Source organism: Colobus angolensis, unplaced genomic scaffold, assembly GCF_000951035.1.
Source record: "Colobus angolensis palliatus isolate OR3802 unplaced genomic scaffold, Cang.pa_1.0 Scaffold34, whole genome shotgun sequence".
In the NCBI taxonomy this organism is placed as follows: Eukaryota; Metazoa; Chordata; class Mammalia; order Primates; family Cercopithecidae; genus Colobus; species Colobus angolensis.
The window spans coordinates 2,921,197-2,937,187 of NW_012116710.1; the positions used below are offsets into that span (position 1 = coordinate 2,921,197).

General features: G+C 51.2%; 1 protein-coding gene across 1 annotated transcript; it reads left to right on the forward strand.

Moving 5' to 3' along the window:
• The first annotated feature begins 1,697 nt into the window (after positions 1 to 1,697).
• Positions 1,698 to 7,463, forward strand: LOC105519204 (putative protein TPRXL). The gene is given in 3 exon segments (XM_011952511.1): positions 1,698 to 2,054; positions 6,072 to 6,076; positions 7,256 to 7,463. Coding segments are annotated over 3 exon segments (570 nt in total).
• The last annotated feature ends 8,528 nt before the right edge of the window (positions 7,464 to 15,991 follow it).

Below are 15,991 nucleotides of genomic sequence, written 5' to 3' on the forward strand. Positions count from 1 at the left end.
GCTGGATGCACTGCGTGTCTGCTGCTGCCTCTTCCTGGACATTGGGGGCTCTCCCCACGTGGCTGGGATCTGCCTTTTTGGTCAGAAGCCACCTGCAGAGTGCCCTCCTCTAGTCAGTGTTGTCATAGCTATTTCCTGGCCCACCTGTGGCTCTTGCATCAGCAGAACTGGACTAGCTCAGGGTCTCTAAAGATGCCCCCCTCCTCACCTTTCCTTATGCTGCCTCTTCTGCCTGGAGCACCTTCCCCTCCTGAACTCTGCTTTCAGAAGCCATGCTTCCTCTGGCATTGCCTCTCAGGTGTCCCCTCCTCTAGGAAGCCCTCCTTGGCTGCCCAAGGTGGGACTTGTTCTTCCCTTCAGTGTCCCTCAGCTCTTCAGTGGCCCCTGCCCTGGGGTACAGGGCATTTTCTACTGTGGCTTGTCAAGGTCAGCACTAGGAGGACAGAACTAGGATCAGTAAATTCTTTTGGACCCTTGTGCGTCTGACACTGGACTTTGGGCCCGGCTGGCATTGGGTAAATGTTTGCTAGGTTGAATTGCCTAACATTTTCCTTCAGCCTTCCTGCAGGACAGGGGAGGTGGATCCTCTGGAGACCGGACCCCTGGCTTTCCTGGTTAATATCTAAACTTGGCTGTAGGGCTCTGTCTGTTGCACATAGTAGGTACTGATAGCTTCTTGTAGAGTGGAAAAAACAAACTTTGGGCAGAGGTTTCCTGAGAACTTGTCCTGTCCCCTTGCCTCCCTTAGGGGTGTCCACCTGCAGCAGGTCCTGGGAAGGCAAACCGCCTGCCTTGATTTCCCCAGAGCCCACGCAGCTGGGTAACATTAAGATCACGAACTTCGGCTTAGGACAGAACTAGGATCAGTAAATTATTTTGGACCCTTGTGCGTCTGACACTGGACTTTGGGCCCAGCTGGCATTGGGTCAATGTTCCACATTCCATGAGGGACAGCAGCTGACAGCCCTTTGTGACACCTACCCCTACCTACATAGCCCCAGAACTCTTCCTGGGCCAGGGCTACCAATGCCCCGCCATGGATGTTTGGAGCCTCGGAGTAACATTACATCACATGGTGGGCGAAGTTCTGCCCTTCTGCTAACGCAGTGTTAGGGTCTTCATGGCAAAACGTTAAAATGGAAGATATTTTTCCCCAGGATACTTTTCCTGAGGTCTCAAAAAGCCTCAATAATAAACTATTAACAGTAGATAGACCCCAGGGAGCAGACAGCACTAGAAGAAGTGATGAGGGACCTGTGGGTGAACAGTGGCCAGGAGTTGCCTCTGACAATATATGAAGAACAAATCCTAGACCACTTCAACTCCAAAACAACCCAGCTCTTGGTGGCCATGGGATTCCAGGCTGAGAACCTATCTGTGGCAATCAAAGGAGAATTATTCAGTTTTCCCGTGGCATCCTACATTGTTTTGGAAGAAACAAAATAAAAAAGCAGTTTACTATCAGACCACAGTCCCTTCCTTTTGGGGTTCCCAACTGTTTTTCCCTATCCGTTGAAGTTTCCACCTTTTTTCTCCCACTGAAGTGGACTCACAGCATTCAGCAGAAAGGCCCCTTTCTGGCCAGTGCACCTGCCGGCCTGCAGAGGAAGCCAGAGAGCTTCAGTGAAGTCCCTCAGCATGATTCTGTGGCCTTTCTTTCTACCCAGAGCACCAGCAGCAGTGGTTCAGACCCAGAAATGTCCCTGACTCACCAAGCCCCCCAGCATGACCCCATGGCCTCCCCTTCCACCCAGAGCACCAGCAGCAGTGATGGAGTCCCAGAAATGTCCCTGGCTCAACAAGCTCCCTAGCATGACCCTGTGGCCTTTCCTTCCACCCAGAGCACCAGCAGCAATGGTTACAAATCAAAAACCTCCCCGGCTCTCCAATCCTTCCAGTATGACACTGTGGCCTCCTTCTCTGTCCAGTGCACCAGCAGCAGTGGTGGAGACCCAGAAACCTTCCTGGCTCACCAAGCCCCCCAGCATGACCCTGTGGCCTCCCCCTCCACCCAGAGCAGCAGCAGCGGTGGTGGTGATGCAGAAACATCCCTGGCTCAGCAAGCCTTCCCCATGACTGTGGCTTCCGCCTCCACCCTGAGCACCAGCAGCAGCAGTGGTGATCTGTAAATGTCCCTGGCTTAACAAGGCCCCAGCATGACCCTGTGGCTTCACCCTCCACCCACAGCACCAGCAGCAGTTGTGGAGACACAGAAACGTTTCTGCCTCAACAACCATCGCAGAAAGCCAGCATCCTCCAAGCTGGGCAGCCAAGGCTGTGACATCAGCCAAGCCAGCAAGAAGCTGGTGCTGCTGCAGAGCTGCCAGGATATGCCTTTTCACTCTATTAAAATGTTTTCTTCCTGTGTCCAGCAAAGAAAAAGAGGAATAAGATCACCCCAACATAGTTACACGGCTGAAGACAAAAATGAAGTAGGTGGGGCGGTCAAGCCACACTTCTTGCATTTTACTATATTTATTCTGTCTTTAGTAGCATTATTTTAATTTGTAAATCATGCTTGTATTCATTCCTGGGGTACAATGTGAGGGTTAGATAGATGTGTGCACCTTGGAATGAGGAAATCCCTCTACTTAGCATCTCCACCACCTCACAGAGACCAATTCCACATGATGTCCCAGAAGTGTTGATCTAAAAACATTGATCCCATAGAAGTAGCAAGTAGATGGATGGTGACCAGGGGCTGGAGAGTGGCAGAGGGAGGGAATGGTGGGGGGGTTGTTGGTCAAAGGACCAAAGTCTCAGGAAGGAGGAAGAGGTTTTGACATCTAGGGCGCAGCAGAGTGACCAGAGTCAATGAGAATATCTTGCATTTTGCAAAACACCTGAGAGAGTCCATGTCCAATGTCTCTCTGCATTTAGATTGGAGAGGACAAAGGCTCTGAGGTCCAAGAACATTGAAACCTGACAGTGGACGCCAACAGCTGCAGGGAAGAGCCGGGCAAGATGCCCAAGCTGCTGTGTGCCCAGCAACATTGGAACCTGCAGCACTTCTCCCCTGCCCTGCTCTATTTTATCTTTTTTTTAATAAAGACGGTTCCTGATAAATGACCATCTCTTCCAAATCTTGTAGTAGCACTGGAAAGGTGGCAGGTGGGTCACAGACACTCTACTGCTTTGCGCCCTCCTTGCACAGAACGGGGGCTGTGCACAGCCTAGTTTAGGCGGCATGCAGTCATGTGGTTCTCGCTGTCATACAGAAAACCTGAAAGGAAAGGAAACCTCAGAGAAGAATCAGGGTGACCCCATCTGCAGCAAATCATTACCAGTGGCTCTGAAGGGCTGAGGCTCTGAGCGGGTGCAGGGCAGAGTCCCATACATTGCACATGGTCTCCCCACAATCACACTACCTCAGAAGGACCAGCGGCCCCTTGAGGTCTCAACTGCCTGTGTTAATCCTTCTGAGAGGTTCCCAGGAGGATCCCGAAGCCCTGGGAACCAGGCTGTGCTGGGGTCAGTGGCGGGTATGGTTCCCAAAGTGCCTCAGGAGGCCACTTGTGCTGCTGGGCTCCTGACTGTCTAGTGTGGCATTGGCCTTTCTGCTGCAATGGCTTCCCCTTTTGCTAAAAGCAGCACAGAGCCATCCCCCTCAGAGGCCTGATGGAGGAGTGAGTCTTCAGCCAGGTCCAGGTTGAAGGGGTGCTTCTGGGTGAGGCAGGCGTCCTGGGGGTCAGAAGAGGGTTGATGGCAAGACACAGCAGCAGCCCTGAGGGATGGAGGGGGTGATGGGAATGGGGGCTTTCATAAGGCAGGTTCCAGCTTCCCAGGAACCTGGTGTTTCCGTGTAAGGCAGTGAATCTATGGGTGCAGATGCCCCATCAACACCCATCAGGGAGCTTCCTCATGGGTTCCTAAGGACCCTGAGGAAGGTCCAAAAGGCACCACCCTGGTGCATGGCCGGCATCTAGGTGCCCAGCCTTGAGCATGCGGTGACTCTGTCCACTGTTGATTCAGGTAAGATTCTCCTTCCCCAGTAAAGAGCAGGACCAAGAAGCAAGAAGTGGGCTCAGGAGAGGGTGGGAGTGTTGTGGAGCCCCTTGTCTCCCCAGTGAGCTGCTGTCCTTTAAATCCACATTGGAGGTGAAGGTCCCTCAGGTGTCAATACTGGATCTCCCTCCACCCAATGCCAGTTTGTACCCTAGAAAGAGGGCCCCTGTGGATTCTGCTTGAGCTCCCCAAAGGCCCGTCAGAGTCTGTCCCTCCACCTTGCTGCTGTGCCCCCTCTGGAAGTGCTGTCCTGTGAGAGGACACCTTCCCAGGCCTGACTTTTACTATCACTGGACAAGGCCAGAATTGTTTCTGGCTGTGACCTGTGGTAGAGCTTGACATCTCCTCTTCCGAAGCCAGGGCTTCCAGCCCATTGAGCTGGGCTGGGTCAGGGGACTATAGGGAAGAGCACCAGGGCAAAAGCCCACAAACAGAGAAACTCCCTTCAAGTATCCACCTGGGCCAGCATGCAGGCCGGGCAACCTTGGCTTGTTCATCATCCTTTGCTACCAGCAGACTCCATATGGCAGACATTCCTCTCCTGGGGGACTGACAGCCATGGAGGGTGGGGAGCAGGCCTGAGCAGGGCGGGTTCCCTAAAGACAGCCCAGAAAGCAGGCTCAGATAGTGGGGGGTGGGTTCAGCTCCACTGTCCAGGTGAGGAAACTGAGCTGAAGAGAGATCAGGTAGCATCCCCAATGAAATATGGCCAGGAACAGAAAACAAAGATTTGCTGTTTACCCCATCCCAGGCTGCCCCACACCCACCCAGCCACTTCCCAGTACTCTGCTTTGTCCCCATTCTCAGGTTCTTAAGTCGTCCTGTTTTACACCTGTCACCCCTACTGGAACAAGGACCTTGCCTCCCTGAGAGCCACACAGCCCTGGCACCCAGGAGGCCCTCAATCAATACCTGTGGAATCAGTGAGACCCTGGGATTCAAGCCCGAGGTGTGTCTGCAGAGCATTGGAAGTGCAGCCTTGGGTCCGTCCCCAAGGTCGCCTGATAGAGCAGGCCTAGGGATCCGCAGGGGCCGTGGACGCCTACCGTGACTCTCGGGAAGGCTCGTGGGACTGTCACTAAGCTTATTTGCCTGTCCAATCTTGGGGATCCTGAGCTCTCTACTAGGCAAGCGCGCAGGGGTTCAGCTGTGCCTACGCGTCTCCGGCTCTGCCTCCCAGTCCCTGCTCCGACTCTTTGCCCAGGCTGGGCGGGGCCGTCGGCCTTTGGGAGCAACGCCCCGCACTGCGTCACTGCCACCTGGCCCCGCCCCTATCTCTATGGAGACCCCAGGCCGCTGGACCAGATAGCAGCAGCTGCTCCAGAGCCTGGTGCATATAAATCTTCTATATGCTTGCTAGTATGTGTCCCCTTTTTCCCCAGACCTCCTCCTGTGCAACACAGAATGATGAAAATCTAGAAACAGGAATCTCACTCCCGGCCTAGCCAGGACTCAGGTTTTGTGAAGGGGGATGAGGCAGGAGGAAAAGCAAACCCACCAAACCAACACCTAGTCTAGAGCCTGATCAAAGTGCCACTCAAAGCACGATTCCTCCCTTTACTTGCCCATAACCTGAGAATTCTTCCTGAAAAAGGTGGCCCCTGAGAACCATCTAAAAGCATTACGGGGTGGAGGGGCAAGGGTCCTGAGAGCTGGTCTTGCCATCCCTTGTCCCAGTTTTCTTGAAGCCGAGCTCCAGAGAAGAGGCGGGGCCCGTGGGGCATTTGGATTACACTCCGAGTCCAATTTCCAATCCAGCAATCCTACCCTCACAGGCTCCCTTCATCTGTCCACTTGGCAAAGGAAGGGGCGGGTCAGCCCATGCCCCCTGCCTGGCTGCAGACGACAACCATCAGAAGGGTGTCTGTGTAGCCGGGGCCCCAGAACCATGTCTACGTGGAAAGGGAACAAGAAGTTGCAGCCCTGTAGCCTCAAGAAGAGCGTGAGGGACCCAGCCCCCTTCTGAAGCCTAAACTGCATTCTGGCCTGTGCCCTAGAAGGTTGTGAAGGCCTCCAAGTGGGTCTTCCTGCTTCCCCATCTTCTGAGGCCCAGGCCTTTCTCAGAGCCTCCGTGGGTCCCACCCCTGGTCCCTTCCCGCCTCAGGCTATGTGACAGTATGACTCCCCACCTATTTGTTCGTTTCCACTGGAAACACGAGTAAAACAATTCCTCAGCCTCGACCCCAGGGAGCGACCCCCACTAAACCAGCTGATGTGGGACCCCTGGGTCAGTGCCAGCCAGAAGACACTACTGACAGCATACAGAGACCCTGGACACCTATGCCCCCTATAACCCTGGTCATGGTGGCCGTGGGATTCCAAGCATCACACATCTCGGAATCAATATTCTCCCCCACAAAAAATATGTATATGATTATCCCATGGCCACGTACCTAATCCTGGGGTACAGGAGAAGTGCAGAGGAGGAGGCGCTCCGTCATTGGAGCACAGTCCCTTCCTCCTGGGGGTCTCACCTGTTCTTCCCCATCTGACAAAGTCCACCTTCCCCGCGGAGCCAAAGAGAGCTCAAAGGGAGCCAGCTGTTCCCACTTTTAATTTTTGGCTGCCCAAGGAGGGCGAGAAGTGAGGGCAGAAGCCCATCATTCCTGCTCAGAACTCTTCCTGGGCTGGGGGTACCAGTGCCCTGCCAGGGACATATGGGGCCTCGGCATCCTCCTCTACCATATGGTGGCCGGGGCCCTGCACTTCTATTTAGGGAACACGATGGACCTCAAGAATAAAATTCTCACAGGAAGCTACCACGCTCCACCATTTTTTCCCCCTTCAACTTGAAAGACTCATTCAAAAGTTACTAACACTAGACCCCAGGGAGTGGCCCCTACTGAAACAAGTTTTGAGGGACTGGTGGGTGAACTGTGGCCAGGAGATGCCACTGACAACATACAAAGAGCCACTCCTGGATACCAGAACTCCCAAACAACCCAGCTCATAGTGGCCAAGAACAGGATTCCAGGCCAAGAACATCTCTGTGCCAATAAAAAAAAAAAAAAAGCATTTCACTATCCTGTGGCCACCTACCTCCTTTTAGAACAAACAAAAGCAGCAGTCCATCATCAGACCACAGTCCCTTCCCACCTGTCCTTCTCTATCCACTGAAGTTTCCACCTTCCCTCTCCCACCGAAGCAGGCTCACAGCGAGCCAGCGTGTCCCATATTCAGCATTCAGCAGAAGACCACTGTTCCTGCCAGTGCCCCTGCCGGCCTGCAGAGGAAGCCAGTTTTAGTAAAGCCCCCAGCATGACCCTGTGGCCTCCCCCTCCACCCAGAGCACCAGCAGCAGTGGCAGAGACCCAGAAACGTCCCTGGCCCAGCGACAACCATCGCAGGAAGCCAGCGTTGTCCAAGCTGGGCAGCCTGAGGCTGTGATGTCAGCCTCGCCAACAAGAAGCTGGGGCTGCCGCAGGGCTGCCAGACCATGCACCTTTCAATTCTGTTAAGATTTTCTTGCACGCGTCCACCGAAGAAAAGGAGTAATAAGATTGCCCCAACATAGTTGCACGACTGAAGACAAAAATCAAGTAGGTGGGGAGGTGAAGCCGCACTTCTTGTATTTTACTGCATTTATTCTGTCTTTATTAGTATTATTTTAATTGGCAAATCATGCTTGTATTCATTCATGGGGTACAATGTGAGGATTAGATAGATGTGTGCACCGTGGAATGAGGAAATCCCGCTACTTAACATCTCCACCACCTCACAGAGACCAATTCCACATGATGTCCCAGAGTGTTGATTTAAAAAAGTAGACCCCATAGAAATAGTGAGTAGATGGATGGTGACCAGGGGCCGGAGAGTGGCAGAGGGAGGGAATGGGGGGTTGTCGGTCAAAGGACCAAAGTCTGGACAGGAGGAAGAGGTTTTAACATCTAGTGCACAGCAGGGTGACCAGAGTCAATGAGAATGTCTCGTACTTTGCAAAAACACCTGAGAGAGTCCGTGTCAAATGTCTCCCTGCATTTAGATTGGAGAGGACGAAGGCCCTGAGGTCCAAGAACATTGACAGTGGACACCAATGGCTTTGGGGAGGAGCCTGACGAGATGCCCACGCTGCCGTGTGCCCAGCAAAACAGGAGCCTGCAGCACTTCTCCCCTGCCCTGCTCTATTTTATCTTTTTTAATAAAGATGGTTCCTGATAAACGATCATTTCCTGCAAATCTTGTAGTAGCATTGGAAAGGTGGCAGGTGGGTCACAGACACTCTGCTGCTTTGTGCCCTCCTTGCACAGAACGTGGGCTGTGCACAGCCTAGTTTAGGTGGCATGCAGTCATGTGATCCTCTCAGTTTCTCAGAAAAACTGAAAGGAAAAGAGACCTCAGAAGAATCAGAGTAACCCCACAGCAAATCATTACCGGTGGCTCTGAAGGGCTGAGGCTCTGAGCGGGTGTGGGGCAGAGTCCCACACGTTGTGCATGGTCTCCCCACACTCACACTGACTGGTGAGCATTTTCAGAAGGACCAATGGCCCCTTCAGGTGCTGTCTGCCTGTGTTAATCATGCTGACAGGTGCCCATAGTGAAGGGGCTCCAGGCACCAAGGCAAAACCCACAGAGAAAGCCCCTTCCAGGGTCCACCGAGGCCAGGCCTCAGGAGCCATGGGGCCCTAAGCACAGGCTGGGCAACCTTGGGTCATTCATCTCCCTCTGCAGCCAGCGGCCTCCTTTTGTGGGGACATTCTTGGGAGGGACTGACAGCCATGGGGACGGGGAGGAGGCCTGAGCAGGTTGTGCTTCCTAGAGGCAGCCCAGAGAATGGGGTCTAGCAGTGGGGAGGGCTCCAGCTCCACTGTCTAGGTGAGGAAACTGAGGCTGAAGAGAGATCAGGTAGCATCCCCAATGATATATGACCAGGAACGGATGGCAAAGATTTGCTGTTTCCCCCATCCCAGGCTGTCCTGTGCCCACCCACTTCCCAGTACTCTGCTTGGTCCCCCTTCCCAGGTTCTGAAGTCATTCTGTTTTACACCTGTCACTCCCACTGGAGCAGGGACCTTGCCTCCCTCACAGCCACAGAGGCCTCGCACCCAGTAGGCCACAGATCAGTATTTGTGGAATCAGTGAGATGGGATTCAAGCCCGAGATGTGTCTGCAGAGCATTGGAAGTGCAGTACTGGGTCCCTGAGGCCACAGGCAGAGGGGTCCTGGGGACCCACAGGGGCAGTGGACGTCTACTGTGAGTTTCCAGAAGGCTGGTGTGACTGTCACTAAGTTTATTTGCTGGTCCAATTTTGGGGATCCTGAAGTTTCTACTGGGAGAAGCCAGAGTTTCTCACTTCAGCAGGTACGGTAACCATCTGGCTCAGGGCATCATCTCTTCCTCCTGTCTGGTCCCTGCTTCCCCTCTCCTGCCACCTCCCTGTGCCTCCCTGCCCAGGCGCGGGCGGTAGGGTGGGGTGGGGTGGGAATCTCTTGTACCCAGGGAAGGGAATTGCCCCCAGGCCCAGAGAGTTTGGAGCTTGGGGTACTGTCACCAACAGCCCAGGACCCGGCAGCTCGGCCCTGCCCTAGGGTCTTCCTGCAGCAGGGCTCTCTTACCAGGGGCTGTGAATGTTTCCCCGGGGTGGGGCTAAGCCAGAGCCCAGAGGTTTGCCCCTGGGGCACGGATTCCCCAGCTCACTCGCCTCCCACGGGCTTTAGTGAAGGAGGCATGGAGGGGAGGATGGCTGGCTTTTCCTCTGCAAGGAAAGGAGCCCCAGGGAAGGCATTCCTGCTCTGGGGACTGCCTCCCTCCCTCACATGAGAGCCAGCCACAGCAGAAGCTTTGCCAAGCTGACCTTGATCTCTGCCAGGGAGGCTGATAGAACATCCTGCTCCACCTGTATTCCCCTCCTGCCTCAGGCTACGCTACATCTAGGCCTGCCAGGGAGACTGGTCTCCTCACGAGTCCCCTTGCACAGATGTCTAGATGTCCAGAGTCCCAACAGAACACACACAGGGATAAAAACTACATACTGAAGCAGGCCAAGCTGAACGCTGGTGCCTCCCCAGGACACGACCCAGCCATGAGGAGCAGGTTTAGGTTCATTTTTGCTGAGTCTGCAATCAAACCAAGAAGCCTCATTTCTTTGGCTTTGTGGTCTCAGCACCAAGCACTTAGGAGATGCATTTGTGGAACCTCCTGCGTGGCCTCTAATTCTGGCATGGGTCTGTGCTTGTCAACTCAATCCTACTGGCTGGCTAGACCACCTTGCCTTGGCCCCTCCTGTCAGGAATCAGATTGACTGTCTCATCAGAATATTGTTGAATGAAGGAGAATCTCATACCCCAGGTAGTGAGAGGGCAGTGACCTCTGCATGGTACAGTCCTTGTCAGGACCTTTGTCCTCCATGGCCAGGCTCCAGCTCTGAGCTGGCATTTTCGCTCTTTCGGATGCTGGTTGTAAACACTGTGGTTTCCTTCTCTGGGTCCTCTTCTCAAGGTTTTCCTCTGCATCTTGCTGGTCAGGAATTGCAGCAACACTTAAAATATTCCCGAGTGTGAAGGTTCTTTCAGCAAACACTATTCATTCATTTATTCAATAAATACTTACTGAGCTTCTACTCCATGTGCCCGGCAGTGTTGCTGAGCAGTTACCACAGTGCACAAAACAAGAAAATTCCTGTCTTCAGGGTTCCGATTTCAGTGAGGAAAGCCAGACAATAATGGTGGTAAATACTGATTATATGTTGTGTGTTTGACTGGAAATGTGCTTAGGAGAAAGATGGAGCTGGGATGGGTGGGTGGTGTTGGTGTCTTAGATAGAGTGGAAGCAAAGGCTTAAAAGAAGTGGGTGAGTGAGCCGTGTGCACATCTGGGAAGAGCCGGCCTGGCCTGAGGGCTCAGCCACTGCAAAGGCCTGGAGGTCCCCGGGTGCCTGAATCGTTGGGGGAATGGCCAGGAGGCTGGTGTGGCTGAAGGGTAGCCGGCGGAGGGTAAGAGGAGGCAAGGACTCAGAGGTCGAGGGAGCAGGAGTTCGCACAGGGCCCTGAAGCACTCTGCCTTTTACACTGGCAGGGAAGCCTCTTCTGAGCAGAGGAGGAGTGCAATGGGGACCTGGAGCCCTCTGGATGCTGCATGGACCAGGGACCCAGGAGCGGGTGGGTGGAGGGAGGGAGCCCAGAGAGGCCACTGCAAGGATCCAGGCAAGTGATGACAGTGGCAGGACCAGAGGGGTGGCAGCAGGGGTGGATGGGGGGAAGGGCTGGCTCCTGGATATCCCTTGAAAGTAGGGCCGACAGCACTTGCTGACAATTATCCATTAGACATCACCATGGCACTGCTGTTCCCACGCCTGTCACACCAGGTCGCTGCATTTGTCCTAGCATCTGTCATCCCACACAGGGACGGTGCTTTCTGTGTGCGTGGCCGAGCCTCAGCTGTCTTGCCCACTTGGTTCCCACCACCCCCGAAGCCAGCTGATGAAAGGCCACCTGAATTCTGCTCAGAATTGAGTTAAATGGTTACCAGTCATTATTCTGGAGGTCACAAGATTTGCAAGTTTCCCGATTCACTATTATAGAACCTAATATTGGCCTTTGAAATGCAACCCTTTCATTTCAACCAAAAATCCTTTCAGGTTTTTGCATTTCTGACAACTGGATGGTCCCGCCTGGACCCTCGACTGTTGGCTCAACCAGTCCTGTGGCCCCACCTGGAAGCAGATTCAGTGCACAAGGAGCCTTTCCCACAACCCTATGACTGCATCCCCAGCCAGTCAGCAGCACCCATTCCTCTAGCCACCCCCTACCACAATACCCTGGTGAAACCCCAGCTTCCACATTTTCAGGGAGAGTGATTTGAGTAGCAGCTCCGTCTCCCAGGTGGCATGGCCAGCCTCACATCAGTTAAACTCTTTATTGCAATGCCTCAATGAATTGGTTTTGTCTGTGCAGTGGGCAGGAAGACCCCATCAGGTGATTACAAAACATGAAGGAAGGTCAAGGTCAGAGCTGAAGCCAGCTGAACTTCCTGGGTGGAGTGGGGACTTCCAGAACTTTTCTGTTTAGCTAGATGATTGTAAAAACACACCAATCAGCGCTCTGTGTCTAGCTAAAGGTTTGTAGATGCACCAATCAGCACTCTGTAAAAAATGTATCAATCAGCCCTCTGTGTCTAGCTAAAGATTTGTAAACACACCAATCAGCACTCTGTAAAGCGGACCAATCAGCACGCTCTAAAATGGACCAATCAGCACTCTGTAAAATGGACCAATCAGTACTCTGTAAAATGGACCAATCAGCACTCTGTAAAATGGACCAATCGGCACTCTGTAAAATGGACCAATCAGCAGGATGTGGGTGGGGCCAAATAAGGGAATAACAGCCGGCTACCTGAGTCAGCAGAGGTAACCGGTTGGGTCCCCTTCCACTTTGTGAAAGCTTTGTTCTTTTACTCTTCATAATAAATCTTGCTGCTGCTCACTTTCTGGGTCTGCTGTAACATTCACCCTAAAAGTCTGCGGCTTCACTCTTGAAGTCAGCGAGACCACGAACCCATCGGGAGGAATGAACAACTCCGGTGGCGCCACCTTTAAGAACTGTAACGCTCACTCACTGCAAAGGTCTGCGGCTTCACTCCTTTAGTCAGCCAGACCACGAACCCACGGACACATCTGAACATCGGAAGGAACAAACTCCAGACACACCATCTTTAAGAACTGTAACACTTGAGAGTCCGAGGCTTCATTCTTGAAGTCAGCGAGACCAAGATCCCACCAGAAGGAACCAATTCCGGACACAAAGGTTTTCTGATTATCATTCTGATTCTTACCAGCCTCCCAACTTAAAACAACAACAACAACAACAAAACACCAGTATGCACAATTTTGCAAGGCAAAGTGGGAAGAAAAAATAATTCAATACCCTTTGGCCCAGTAAAATTGCTTCGAAAACCAAGGAGAAAAAGGCCAGCGGTAGAAAGGGGTTCACTATAGCATTATTTGCCAATGCAGAGATAAAATGAATCTCAAAATGGGAAACATAAATTGTCCTGTGGTGAGCTCTACAGGAGAAATCAATTTAAGACATCATCGCTCACTCACCCAACATTTTTTGAATGCTAACTCTATGGCAGGCCCTGGCATCTGTGTGGTGGAAACAAATCAACAAGACTCAGGCCCCCCTGCAAAAAGGTCACCGAATTGTCAGAGTTAGGCTACAGCAGCACAACTGTCTTGCAAAATGCTGCTGGGGAGGTGCGGAGAGAGAAGAGCCAGGAACGGAGGCGCAGTCTGGGAAAGCTCCCAGCAGGGGTCTGATTGATGGGTGGTGAAGAACTAATGAAATTCACCAAGAGGAACAGGTGTGTAGGGGGGCGCGCAGGAAAGGAGGGGAAAAGCAACAAAGAGACACAAGATGTGAAGTGGGAAAAAGGCAAAGAACAAACAGTTCCAACCTACAATGACAACCTTGCAAAATACTGTCAATAAATCTAAATCCATCAGAGGAGTGGCTAACTCAGCTCTAGCACATCTGTACCATGGAGCCATTGAGGGAAGAATGCATAGTTCTGTAGGAGCTCATGTGAATTGATCTCCAGAGTATATTAAAAGAGGAAAATAAAGGACAGTGTGACTAGAATAAGCGTATGTGTTTGTGATGGATGTCTTTTTTTTTTTTTTCTTGAGATGGAGTTTTGCTCTTGTTGCCCAGGCTAAAGTGCAGTGGTGCAATTTCTGCTCACCGCAATCTCCGCCTCCTGGGTTCAAGCGACTCTCTTGCCTCAGCCTTCCGAGTAGCTGAGATTGCAGGCATGCGCCACCAGGACCGGCTAATTTTGTATTTTTAGTAGAGACAGGGTTTCTGCATGTTGGTCAGGCTGGTCTCAAACTCCTGACCTCAGGTGATCCGCCCGCCTTGACCCCCCAAAGTTCTGGGATCACAGGCGTGAGCCACTGCGCCCGACCTGTGTTGGGTGTCTCTTTCTTAGTTATATTTACATCCTTCTGTGTTTCTGAAAGTACACACAAAAACAAGATGATGTTTGCTCCTGAAGGAATCAGATGGGGTTAGATGAATAATTATGTTTACCCTTTGGAACCACTTATTCTTCTAGAATTTTAATTGTGCATATATTTCACCTGCTGAAATTGATCCACAGTTCTTGAAGCTTTTGTTCTTTGTTTAGTTCCCTTTCTTTTTTCTCTTTGCGTTTGGGTTTGGTATGTTTCTGTTCACCTACATCCAAGGACACTGATGCTTTCCTTGGTTGTGTTCAGTCTACAGGTGAGCCTTATCAAAGGCATCTTCATCTCTGTTACAGTGTTTTTCATTCCCAGCCTTTTCTTTTTATTCCTTTTTAGAGTTTCTATCCCTCTGCTTGCATTACTCATCTGTTCTTGTCTGTTGTCTACATTTTCCACTGGAGGCCTTCACATATTAATCACACTTCTTTTAAATTTCCTATCTGGTAATTCCAACGTCTTTGTTGAGTCTGGTTCTAATGCTTGTTCTTCAGACTGTGTTTTCTGCTTGCCTTTTAGCTTGTCTTGTAACATTTTGGTCAAAATAGGGCATATTGTGTCAGAAAATGTGAACTAAGGCATATAGGCCTTTAGAGTGAGGTTTTTATGTTAATTTAGCTCGCAGTTGGGCTGTGTTTAATTTCTGCTGTAACTGTAGCTGCCAGAGGCTTCACATCCTTCTTGGTTCTCTCTTCTCTGTTGTCTTCGTGCTTTGCTGGATACCCTGCCCGCTTCAAGTCTGTATCTTGCAGCTCTTTTGGATGTAATTGACAATTATTATCCTGAAGCACTGTTAGTATGCAGGTAAGCTGTGGGAGAGGGGAAGTGTTCTAAAATCTCATGATCAAATTTCAGTCTTTCTTTCTTTTTTTTTTTGTGAGAAGGAGTCTTGCTGTGTCACCCAGGCTGGAGTGCAGTGGCGAGATCTCAGCTCACTGCAACCTCTGTCTCCTGGGTTCAAGCCATTCTCCTGCCTCAGCCTCCCTAATAGCTAGGACTACAGGTGCCTGCAACCACGCCTGGCTAATTTTTTGTATTTTTAGTAGAAATGGGGTTTCACCATGTTATCCAGGATGGTCTCAATCTCCTGACCTAGTGATCTGCCTGCCTCAGCCTCCCAAAGTGCTGGGATGACAGGCGTGAGCCACTATACCCGGACCCTCAAATCTCAGTCTTTTAGTGGGCCTGTGTGCCTAGGCTGTGACCTTCACAGGTGTTTCTCCCTCTACTCTTTTAGGTGAGACAGAGAGCGGCCCTTCTTCCAGGTGGAATAAGACTCTGAATGGCCCCTGGAGAGTAAGCCTTTGCCATACACGATGCTCTGGGCTATTTTACAATGGTTACTCTTCTCCTTCCCCTGCCGAAGCAAAGAGGAAATCTTTCCTGGCTCTTCACCATTAGAACCTGGTAAAGTAAAACCCACTCTAAGACAGTGGCCCAGAGAGGCTTCTCACTCCCATGCTAGTCCACTCTTGGCCTTTAGCAATTCATCAGAATTACTGTTTGAAAATTTCTACAACCTTATGGCTCCAGCAGCTTCTGTTCCAGGGAAGCAGATCTTGGGTGTGACTCTGTATTCATCTGTCTCTACAGATTTCAGGCAGCGGGTACAGTTTGTCCTGAGATTTCAGTTCTTTAATGGGCTCAAGAAAAGTCACTGGTTTTCTTCGGTTTGCTGAGCCTCTTCCTTGTTGCATGGATGGGAGTAATGACTTCCAGGCTCTTTACACAGTGGAGCTAAGGCTGAAGTTCTGTTTTGTAGTTTTCAGCATACATATCCTAGACATGTTATATTAGATTTCTACCTAAGAGTTTTGTTCGTTTTGTTTTTTAAACTCTTGTAAATGGCATTGTCTTTAAATTTTCATTGTCTAATTGTTCACTGCCAGTATGTAGAAATAAATTTGATTTTTGTATGTTGATCTTGTATCCTATAACTGTGCTAAGCTCACTCATTAGTTCCAAGAGTTTTTGTAGCTTCCTTGTAATTTTTCTTTTCTTTTTCATTTCTTTCTTTTTTTTTTTTTT